The sequence below is a fragment of the Phaseolus vulgaris genome, chromosome 9 (genome assembly GCF_000499845.2).
Source record: "Phaseolus vulgaris cultivar G19833 chromosome 9, P. vulgaris v2.0, whole genome shotgun sequence".
Taxonomy (NCBI): Eukaryota; Viridiplantae; Streptophyta; class Magnoliopsida; order Fabales; family Fabaceae; genus Phaseolus; species Phaseolus vulgaris.
The window spans coordinates 26,586,552-26,598,454 of record NC_023751.2 but is presented as its reverse complement, the minus strand read 5'-3'; the positions used below and the strand labels follow the sequence as shown (position 1 = coordinate 26,598,454).

The 11,903-nt window shown below is 33.4% G+C and overlaps 1 protein-coding gene across 1 annotated transcript; it reads right to left on the bottom strand.

Moving 5' to 3' along the window:
* Nucleotides 1-204: 204 nt before the first annotated feature.
* LOC137822348 (serine/threonine-protein kinase ATM-like) lies at nt 205-11,356 on the bottom strand. The gene is made up of 12 exons (XM_068627232.1): nt 11,236-11,356; nt 10,252-10,417; nt 10,010-10,166; nt 9,777-9,916; nt 9,566-9,653; nt 8,244-8,343; nt 4,672-4,795; nt 3,990-4,046; nt 3,710-3,794; nt 2,275-2,349; nt 370-411; nt 205-303 (listed from the first exon to the last, which is right to left on the bottom strand). The coding sequence occupies exons 1-12, from the start codon at nt 11,354-11,356 to the stop codon at nt 229-231; spliced, it is 1,230 nt and encodes a 409-aa protein (XP_068483333.1). The 3' UTR covers nt 205-228.
* Nucleotides 11,357-11,903: the final 547 nt, after the last annotated feature.

Genomic DNA, 11,903 nt, shown 5'->3' with positions numbered 1-11,903 from the left:
CAAATCTCAAGGTATTTTACTTGGGATAATGTTCCAGCTTCATTACTAAGCAGTGTGAATGTTTTCTAAACGTTCATGGAAAAAATTCATCACTTGAGCTCCAACTAGTTCTTTGAGGAGTGAAATAACTTATGATTGATGTTATTCATGACTGTTAAAGTACTTTCAATTATTCAGTAACAACCTTAAACCATATTTTGTAATTGATGCAATCTAGACAAAAGACACTTACATTGAATTTGGTCGTTTGAAAATCTGAAGATCCCACACATCTTGAGGTATCACACTTGTATTCACAAAATCCTGGATAGAAGCATGTGATGTAAGATTTATTAACAGTAATCTCGAGTTGTAAAATAGATAACTCACATTTGAGGTTATATTACTAAGCAGCAGCAAAGCAGCATCCACCTGCATCATGTGTCCTTGTCAATTTAAAATGGAAACTTACAAAAAAATAACCAAGGGGGAAGCATGGCAATACTAAATAAAATGATTAATTTGATATTTAAGTTTATTCAATCTTATAAAATAGATAAATTTTGGAGAATAAAAATCGAGTAATTTTGTATATTATTTTATAGAAAATCAATATAGCACATTTAATAGAAAAAATAATATCTTTTTCTTTATTTAGAAAATATCCAAACCTTTATCCCTAAAACCCCATAAATAGTTTGAACTGTATAACAACAATATTCAATTTTAGCTCAAATGGTTTGTAGAAGAACCCTACCTTCTCTTATCCATTCTACACACGCAATTTCTTTGCCATAAACAATTTATAATTTTTCACATTAAAATAGTGATGAGGATAAAAAATAAAATATCCATGAAAAGAAAAGGTTAACTATGCATTATCCATTAATCATTTTATCAATTTTTATTGTAAAAATGCTCACAACTAATAACAAGATAATTAAGTAAACCAAGCAGATGACAACACTATTCAATTTGCTTATATCATTTGCCATGAGATCTCTCTTAACAACATTTCCCTATGTCCTTCTTGGTCTCCTTCTCCCCCTTTCCACATGCCACAAAACCATGCAAATTTACTCTTCTTATTAGTGCATTCAGTAACCTTTGTACATGTCCAAATCACCCTAACTGATTTTGTCATCCTTTCCTCAATTGGTACTGCATCAATATCTCCAGGTATACAGTAATTTCAAATCTTGTCCTTTCTTGTTTGGATTCACATCCATCTTAACAATGAAGATTTTGTTATTCCCACCCTTTTCTCTTGTTGTAGCTTCAAAGTGCAGCACTCAATACCCCAGAGTAAGTTGGACATATAGCAATACAACAAAACTTGCCTTCAAGCTTGTCAATTATCTGGCTTTCTCCATTTTAATTATTGTGCTTGTATCTTGTGTGTAACATTTCCCCATCATTTTGAATTACTGATCATAGATATTTAAACTTTCAAACCTGATATGGCATCTTCTCCCATTTTAAACTCCAAGTTGTATTCCTCTTGTCTCTTGTTAAATTGCAATGTATATACTATGTTTTACACCGATTTAACAAAAAAAACTTTGCTTCCAAAGTTTATCTTCAAAGCTCAAAGATAAAGTTACTTCCCTTGACTCTTTTTCATCAAAACTATATTATCAACAAAAACACATACAATTAGGATAATTATTTCTATGTCTCACTAAAGTACATGTATTATATAGCCCAAATAAGAGGTACACAAATATCATTGTTGTCAAAACAGGTCAAAACACGACAAGAGAGTTGAATTGTGTTTTAAAAACTTCTTTAACATCTTTTCACAAAACTTCGTCTGATATGCCCTAACGACAAAGTTTATACTTGACAAACAATCCATCAAGTAATTTCTTAAAAGTATGACCTTATGAAGGTCACAAGCATGGAACTAGATATTTATGGGTTGCCTAATAGCGGTCCGATGAGGGTGTCACGATGGGCCCAACAAACCTTGGCTAAGCTAGACTCTGATACCATCTTAGACAGCAAACTTTAAGCCTAACTCAATCCTACAAAACAGGCTCGTAAAGTGAGGTTTGCACTCACTAATATGTTATAATTTGATCATATCCCTAGTCGATGTGGGATCACCAACATTGACTAAATTGGCCTATTACTTATCACAAATTTCTTTAATTTTGGATTTTTGTGCTATTTCATGAACATTCATATATGCATTATAAATTATATAGAAAGCATTTACAAGGACAAATTAGGTACCCGTAAACAACTATAATTTAAATTAGAAGGATATAGTTTTGTCAAGAAAAAACTTACAAGAGCATTTATATTGCTAATAATCGGTAACCCATGCACAATAGTGCTCCACAATAGTTGCCAACCCTTGACAAACTGCAAAAGTTAGTTTCACCAAATTAATGCATATTTTAGCATGAAAATCACATTTCAGGGAAGCAAAAGGGATAAACAATTGTCCAAAGTAGCCCTACAACAAACAATTTATCAACAAAACTGTTAAAATTCAATGACTGGATGACTAGTAGGGAATATGCATTGTTTTGAAACCAGACTATTAGAGTTGAGAGAGAGAAGAGAGAGAAAAAAGAAACTGAAAAGGTAACTTTTGTATTAATAAAATATACAAAGGAAAACAAGGATTTTCTTGGTATAGAGAATGAAAAGAAATCGAGCTGTAAAGAACAACTCATAAAAAGAAAACACCTATAATAAACCATATCAAACTGGATACAACACTAACACTTGAAGGGTCAGCTCTTGTCCATACTAAATTTTGAAGGGTCAGCCTACGAGTTGTGCCAACCTAAGCTAATATGAGCCGCAAGCTAAATGGGCCAAGCCAAAAATAACCTAGTTTAATCTAGGCAAAAAAAATTCAACCTAGTCCTACTTGTTTTATAGACTTTTCGGGCCAACCCATCACACCAGACCTATTTTATCATACAGAAAGACATGACCATCCATAAATGTCATACTGGAAACGAGTTCCAAAGAAAAATCTGTAGGCCATCAAAAAAGTTGACCAAACAAGCAAGTAGAGAGGTTATGTAGGTTCACCAAAGGAAGGGGATGGCCAGAAAGACACCATTGAAAAGTGTGTCACTGAAAAAGTATCCATGCATGGTTTTAGTGTGCACATGCGAACAGCACATGCCAAAACTAAGGCGCGCATGGGGACACATGCAATGGCTTATAAGAGAGTGGTTGGTGACATAGGGTAAGCTGGAGTTGTGCAACGATAGTCAAGGATTGGCATCGGTGAGACATCACCAAGAAAGCTCCCAAACATCCTCATACGAGGAAAGGAACAAGAGATAAATGAACCATGATCTTTTGATACCACGTAAAAAGGAACTACAAAAATTCAATCTTAATTTATAATGAAAGAAAATTAAGGAAAAACACAAAGGATATCTAAAATATATCCAAATTACAAGTTTTCTTATTTACAAATATCCAACAAGTTTTTTACAAATTACTATAATCCATTCACTAGTCTTAACCAAGATCATTAAATAGCCAACTAAAATAGAGATTTTGTTTATCCTAGATAAAATTCAATACAAGAAGGAAAATAACTATGGGTGAAGAGAATAAGATAGTATCTTCTACAACCCAATACCGTTTTCACATGTTCATCTTCCACGATGAACACTTTTATGTTTAGCATTAAAATTTGGAAGCATTTGTGAGATATCAAAGGACTGTGAAAAGGTGTATGGGAGAGAGAGACCTCTTTAAAGCCAGAAGACGACACTGCAGATAACTCCATCCTTGAATTTGGAAGCAACAGAACAGAAGAAAGTTCCAGCAAACTCCTTTAAATTCAACAGAACATACATAAGTTGAAATTCACAATACCAACTCAAATATACCAAGATGATGTAAATAATATGGGAAGATGAATTGGAGTCCTATTAATGAGAATATGAAATGAACGAGCACTGCTCTGTCTTATTCACAAGCATAACAAGAGAAAATAAAACCGTACAAAGAGAACAGGGTGTAAATACCTCAGAGTCCACAACAATCCATCATAGATACGATCAACATTTGAGGAATTCATGATTCTGCAATATTATCTCCACTTTGTTAATAATATTTATCATTAACATTCTTTCTGACAAAGATTAATATTCGATTAAAATCATGAGAAATGTAACTGGGAATTTTAAGAAAGTCCACAATCCAACCATAAAATCATCTACCATTAGTTCTAACTGTCTCTCCAAGCATGCACAATATTTCCACAGATAATGTTAACAATTTTTTATTTGAGAGAAAAAGAGTAACTTGACTATATTAAAAAACACAGTGCAAGAGAGGGCCAGAGAGAGAAAGTACATGAATAAAAAAATTATAAGCAAAGAACTCATTAAAGTAGAAGTGAAGATACAGATATAAGAAATGAAATCCTCAAGAAAGTTGTTGCAATGAAAAAAAATAGACCAAGAAGCAAAGAGCATGAGTAAAAATGTAAATGGCATGACAAAAGTTGAACTTTTAAACACCATCAAAAGATAAAGAAGGCAAAAGAATTAGGAATCATAATTTTCAGCTCCAATCTTTTCTATGCAGTGTTTTATGCTGAAAACCAACAATAATTTTAAATAAGAAAGCTATGAATGGAGCCAACATTGACACAAATGAGCATGGTAATTGTTCCTTTGTTAACCCTCTCACTCCTAAAATTACCTTTCAAAGCTCATACATATGCCTTCAAACCAGTAGAGAAACAGATCTTTGCAAATGCGGGTATGGAAGTTGCGAGTCAGGCAACAAAATGCAGCATTCCTACACCATAGATCCTTCATCAGATTTTACCACAACAATGCTACTTTAAATCTCAAAAAAAAAAAGAATAATTTCTATTAATAGAATACGTCACAACAAAATTGATTTCTGCCTAACGATACCATCAAGGACTTTACTGGGGAAAATACATTCTAGAATAAGATCAAATATAATAAAAGATCAGATAAAATGACAACAAATGGAGTAAACCCAAAATTGTTTAAAAAGCTAATAACTTAAACACTAAGAAAAGAGTAATGTGAAAAAACAATTCAATTTCTACTAAAACATTACATTTTTATTTATGGTAAATTTGTAATAAATACCTAATCCTATCCACAAACATTGGATTGTCTTTGTTCCAACCCTTATACCTCATTTCACTACTACAACCCAACCTGAACACCTTGCAGGTTTCCTTTTCTACCCCTATCCTCTCCTTTTATGATCTAATAGTTGTTTCTAGATTTCTCCACTCCATTTTTGGATCCTCCATAATTACTTTAGCAAAGCTTAATGGCAAACTTTTACTTATCTTAGTCAGCATTTACTTTTCAGAGGATGACAGTAAAACATCATTTGACAAGATTGAATAGTGAAAGAAGACGTATTTATATTGTCACCCACTTATATACTATGAAATGTCCTAATCTCTAGTGAAAGTGGGATTTTCAACACACCCCCTCACGTTGAAGCTACCAACTCATGCGTGGGATTATATATTATGGGTGGTCTGATAACAGCCAAATAGCGGGTGACCTGATAAGCCCAACAAGAAATCACTAGGATAAGCTCGAAATGGCTCTGATACCATATTAAAAAGTACACTTTAAGTCTAACTCAACCTTATAAAACCGGCTTACAAAGTGAGGTTTGGACCCACTTAAATACTATGAAATGTCCTAATCTCTAGTCGATGTGAGATCTCCAACAGTAAGCGTGGTTTTTGTTGTAAATCTTAGACTAGATCATCAAATTGACCGCCTTAAAGCAATACTAGTTCTCAAAGGGTACACACAAAAAATATATTGTCTTCTTTATGGTAACAACTTTTCTCCTATACGCAAATTATCGTTGTTCAACTTTTCTTTGCCATGGTCTTCATTCGTTAATGGCTCTTCCACCAGTTGGATATCAAAAATGTTTATCTTAAAGGTAATCTTAATGAGGAAATTTACATAGATTAACCTCTTGGATTTGTTGCTTAGAGAGAGTATGGGTTAGTTTGTCAAATGTATTGATTTCTCTATCATCTTAAACAATGTCTTGGTTCTTAGTTTAGCAAATTCAACCACATTGTATAACTTTTGGGCTGAAATGTGAAGCAAGTCATTCAGTCTTTTATTGTCATACCTCTTCAAAGAAATATGTGTTCTTAATTGTGGGTTGATGATATGGTTATTATAGGGAATGGAGACACTAAAATTTCTCAAGTCAAGAAGCATCTATGCAATCATTTTCAAACCAAAGATTTTGGATATCTAAAGTATTTTTTGGGTATTGAAGCAACCCAATCAAAAAAAGGTATAGTTGCTTCACAGAAAAATGACGTAGATATTCTAAAAGAAACAAGTGTGATTGATTGTAGACCTATGGATGGTCCATTGAATCCAAATCAGAAATTAAAGGCAGAGTATAATGAGTCATTCTCAGACCCAGAGAGATACTGAAGACTTGTTGGGAAACTTAATGACCTAACTATTACTAGACCTAACTTGTCTATTGTAGTTGGAGTGGTTAATCGGTTTATTCAACCTTCTTGCCTTAATAGTTGGAGTGTTGTCATTTGCATCCACGGATAGGCTCCAAGACAGAGAATGCTCCATGAACATAAGGAAATACTTATATAATTGGGTATTGTGATATTCATTGAACGGAATTATTTACAGACTCGCATTATAGTGATTTCAATGGAGACAATATTATTTCTTAAAAGACAAGAAACAGAATGTGGCTGCTCGATCTAGTGTCGAAGCTCAATGTAGGTCGATGGCATCACTAACTTGTGAACAATTCCTTCAAGTGCAGAAATTTTATAAGATACAACAAATGAGCATTTACTATGTCATCCAAACAGCTATTCACATTGCTTCCAATCTTGTATTTCATGAGAGAACCAAACATATATATATTGATTTTCATTTTGCTAAGTAGAAGTTGTTGTCCAAGGAAATTTGCACGAAATTTGTCAACTCCGATAATCACCTTGCAAATATTTTGACTAAATCCATAAGAGGACCTCAAAAATCAATTTACAATTTCCAAGCTTGGTATATACAATTTATATGCTCGAACTTGAAAGGCGATGTCAAAATTTCTTAACTTATGTGAAGGGGGTTGACTTGTTAGAATAGGTTAACTCTCTTTGTATTACCTATCTAGCACTTATGTGTAGATTATCGTATCTTTTTTGTATTGTACCGATATAAGAATCATACATATGAATGGATCAGCTAAGAGATAATTAGCTCTCTTAGAAAAAAAAATTATATTTCCATTCTGAAGTCTTATAATTGCTCCATTACACATTTTATGACCAACCAGTCACAATTGCCATCATGACCAGTCATTTTTCTCTCTACATTTCCATTTCTACAAAAATGGTATAAGTAGATAAAGCAATTGATAATAATCAAATGCATAATAATACAAACAAATAACATCATCCTACATCAGATTTTATTTCATCGTTAAGAACTTGAAAAAATTTATAAGTAAATGAGGGAAAGTTGAGAGCATAACTTTTCATGGAGCAGCAACTAAAAGGTTAATTTTTACCTAAACTAAGAGTGTTTACAAAAAAATGGCGATTAAGTCCCAGGTCTAAAATTTAATTTTCAATTCATTTGCTTGCTAGCTCTGTAATTTCAGCAAAAACATGGAATCCTTTAACCTCTTTGAAACCATAAGCCCACAAATTAAGTTGCATGATACCATAAGTTCAAGGTTTAAACTGATAAATTTGAGAGCCAAATCAGAACACCAGGCTTCCAAACAATCTAAGCATAGTATAGTATAAACACAAGTCAGTGCATCAATTCATTGTCTGTGCTCAAGGCCTAAGCACAACAAAACTTCCAATATTATGAATATATATATATGAGTGCACAAAAAAGTACAAAATGGTCTTGTACATGCTATAACGCACATGTATAATATTGTTTATTAGTTGTTCTGCCATCAAACATATATCTGGTTAAGAAAAGCTAAATATTCTAAGGAGAACATACGAGTAGGACATCAACAGAGTGGAGAAGACCCAAACCCAAAGCAAAATTTTACTGGTATAAAGAACAACTAAAAAATAGAAGTTTTCCAAAATGATTGACTTTTATGATAGAATGACAACTATTATAGGAAAAGGGGAAGAAAATAGTTAAAAAAGAAAGGTAAAAAAAAGTACTTAACAGAGAGGAACAAAAATATAATAGTCTGTGCTAGCATGGCATAATACAGAATGTGTTATAAATTACCATAGTTGCCTTGCATGAGTGCCTCCCTCAGGATCATAGCAGCAGGCTCCCTCTTAACCCGTTTTTCACTTAATGAAGATCTGGTTGTATTGAGGCATGCCTGAGGAATAATAATTAGCCAGCGGTATGAAAATTTTATAGGGGAGAAAATAAATGAAAATTAGTACATGGCAGTTTATCAACCAATAAACGTTACTGGACATCACATAAAAAATAACTCTATATAAATGGCAGAATGGTTGTATTCTATTGAATGAAAACATTAATAGTAGCCCAAGCAAGAAAGTCTGCCAAACTAAAAGGATCATCCCAACAAAAGCAAATGACACTAAGTAAAATTAGGGAGTAGGGAGAGAAAAAGGCAATCCATTTTTTTGCTCTGCCACTCGTTTCTCCCAACCTAACCAAAGATTCGTAATGCTATAATTGTCGCTGACCCAACAAGATTTCACACGTAGGATATTGAATACGGGTTATGCGCTACATACATTGTCCCTACAACGTATGAGTGCAGAGTAACTAAACACTATGTCAACCCACCAGATTGAGAAAGGATAAAATACAAAAGAGAAGTATAAATAATAAGGAAAATAAAGGGCTATACAAGAAGGCTGACCAGCTTATCTACATAGCTATTCAGATTTGACAAGAGTTGAGTAGACAAAATCAACTCTGATATTGTTGACCTAAACTGAATTGATACAAAGGTGATGATCCTCGGTAACATAAGTCCTATGTAAGGTCAGAGGATTACCACTGACATGTGTCAGTTATAGCTAACTGTCTCTGGCAGTAATAACTGTCTAACAGAAACAAGTAGATTACAAGTGAATTGTGAAAAACAAGAGAGAAATATCCCTAACAATATCAGAGAAAGAAACTTCTATAAAAACCATTAGCAGAAAACCAGAGATATCAACAAAGACAATACAATGTCAAGGAAAATCTAGTGGCAAAGAGGGAGGGAGCTCATACTATTGCAAGCATTCTGCTCCAATTAATCACACAAGGGCACTGCAAAAAACTACACACCCTTAAGATTTTGGCCTCCTTGTTTTTATTCAATCCTCTCAAACAAACAATTAGAAACTGCTCCACAATATACCAGCAAAAGTAACATTCATCAAGCAAACCATGTAAAACATAAAGGAAAAAAGCAACCATAAGAAAGACCATGACTACTCTTGCTCTTACGGAATTAAATAATTATGTCAGAATCAATCAACATAGTGGCAGAGATAAGATATATAAATTCTCTAGAATTGAAATCAAAAACTTAAATACTAAATCTAGGGATTGACAGCTGAGTTTCTAGAAACTACCCTATAAAATAGAACTGCTGCAAGTTCCACCAATCCACATTGTGAGCTACTCAGAGCTCCTAATTTATCATCTTTATTTCCATCACCCCTGAGTAGAAAGGTCAATAAGATCATCATGGACAACATCATTATAAAGTTTATTATGTTTCTGTAAAACACTAAAATATCCAATCAAACACTAAAAGCACATCAACTTGTTAGAAATACATACCGCAGCATTGAAGTACTAGACATGCTACCTTGGTCAAGATCCTTACAAATCACATCCAAAAGCTGTTCTACCAATAAGCATCTATCAGCAGCACCTCTCATTAAACTCAACTGTATCCTTGCATAGAACACAAGTGAATCCTGCAACAGAAACATTAATAGAACAATTTGAAAAATTTGAAAACATTTCATAACTTAAGCTACTATTTGCTTTAAAAGGCAATTGCAAGAGACCTTAAGAACGCGATCATGTGTTGTCAGCCAACAGTGGAACACAAACTGTTGCAGGGCATTATGAATTTCAAGCAACAGTAAGCCTAAATTTGGACCATCATTTAATAAATATGTATTTATACACTCAACAAGTTTGCGTGCTATCTTGCTCTCATCCCTGAAAAAGTAAAAAAGAAATGGTATTGCACTCTAGCAGATAAGAATAATAGAAAAAAAAAAATAATGAAGTGCAGTGGAAATACCTGATGAATGAACATATTCTAACAAAACCCTTCACAATGTTTTCTCTTACGTTATCAGGGTAGTCCCCAGGGGGATATTTTAAAAGAGAATGAAGCGTCAAGATATAACGGAGACTCCTCCTTGGAAGTACAATTGCTAATATTTTTCCACTCAAGCTGGTTTCAACTTTCTCAATGTACAGAAATCAGATCTAGAGACAAAACATTTGATTAAAAAAGAGGGTGAGAAAATTAAACTGTATTGTTGATGAGATGTGGAGATAATGCAAACCTTAATTTACAGAAAACTTACTGCAGTAAACCGCCTCCTCATCTGGAAACTATAACCTAACTGACAATAGATGCCGAGGATAATCCATATTCAGACTGAAAGCTTAGGACATGTCAGACATCCCAAACATGATTAAAAAGTAGTTTAACTACAATGACAATGGTAACATTTTCCTAAAAATAAAAAGGAAAAACAAATAATTAAAAGGAGCAAATTCACTGTATAAATATAAATTAATGTTCCTATATTTTGCTTGTTATTTAGATGGCTATTAAAAAAAAGATATTAAAATAAAGCCTCAAAAGGGTCAAACAATTATTAAGTGATAAATAATTATTTATTTCCATACAAGTAATAAAAATGAGTAAATACCCAAAATGGTCCCGAAAGATAAGGGTGTTAGCTGATAGGTCCCTGATTAAAATTTTCATGTAAATGAATCCTTGAAAATTGTATTTGTTTGCATAGAAGTTATTCTATAAAAAAAATTGTATTGTGTATCCTATGAATTACAACAACTCCCACTCAAATACCGCTTCTACAGTGACTTTTACCACTATTCCATTGATTCCATGTGAAAAACCAATCAACACATGCAACAACAGCTCCTGGGCTGCTATTTTCCCGTTGTGGCTCTGAGGTCTAAAACCACTTGACCAAACAAGCCATAGATATTCCCAAATCTATCAAGCCTGATGGAAGCAAATTGATACCTCTTTGAGTAGCGTTCTTTGGTTCTCCATTCATGGCAAATTGCAACCCCAATACCAAATTTTTACTACCTGTTATGATGTCGAGAACAAATCCAAAAAACTTTATTCCAATGACGTTCATTGTCTTTACAGCATTGTCTTCAACCTTATTTTGTAAAACTATACAAGCCTATCTTGATAAGCTCGATCCTTAGTTGTTGACTTTGAAGCCCTCGTGTCTTTCACTATTGATGCAGACAAACATCTTGAATACTGTGGAAATTTATATGGTTCTGCACTTGTTGGACTTCCTCCTAAGTTTGACTATGTCCACAATCAAATATTATTTGAAATTTTGTTAGTAAACAATTTCTCGCCTATTAGTTCCTCACATGTTTGTGGAATTACTTTTAGATTATAATTAAAACAATAGGATTGAAGGACTGTTCAAATACACAGAGAACATAAATTAGTTAGGATATTTGAGTTTGTTACTTGAGGTGTAGTTAGATATAAATAGGGAAGAAGGAAAGGGGAGGGGTGCATTTTGTAGATTGAGCATTATTATTTGTGAAGGGAAGCCCTTGAAGGAAGAGTGCTTTCCTTATTTCTGTTCCTTTGGGACTTTAATACAAAAACCTCGCTCATCCCACCACCACCCAAGCCTCTAGGCCAGAATTTGCATGCAG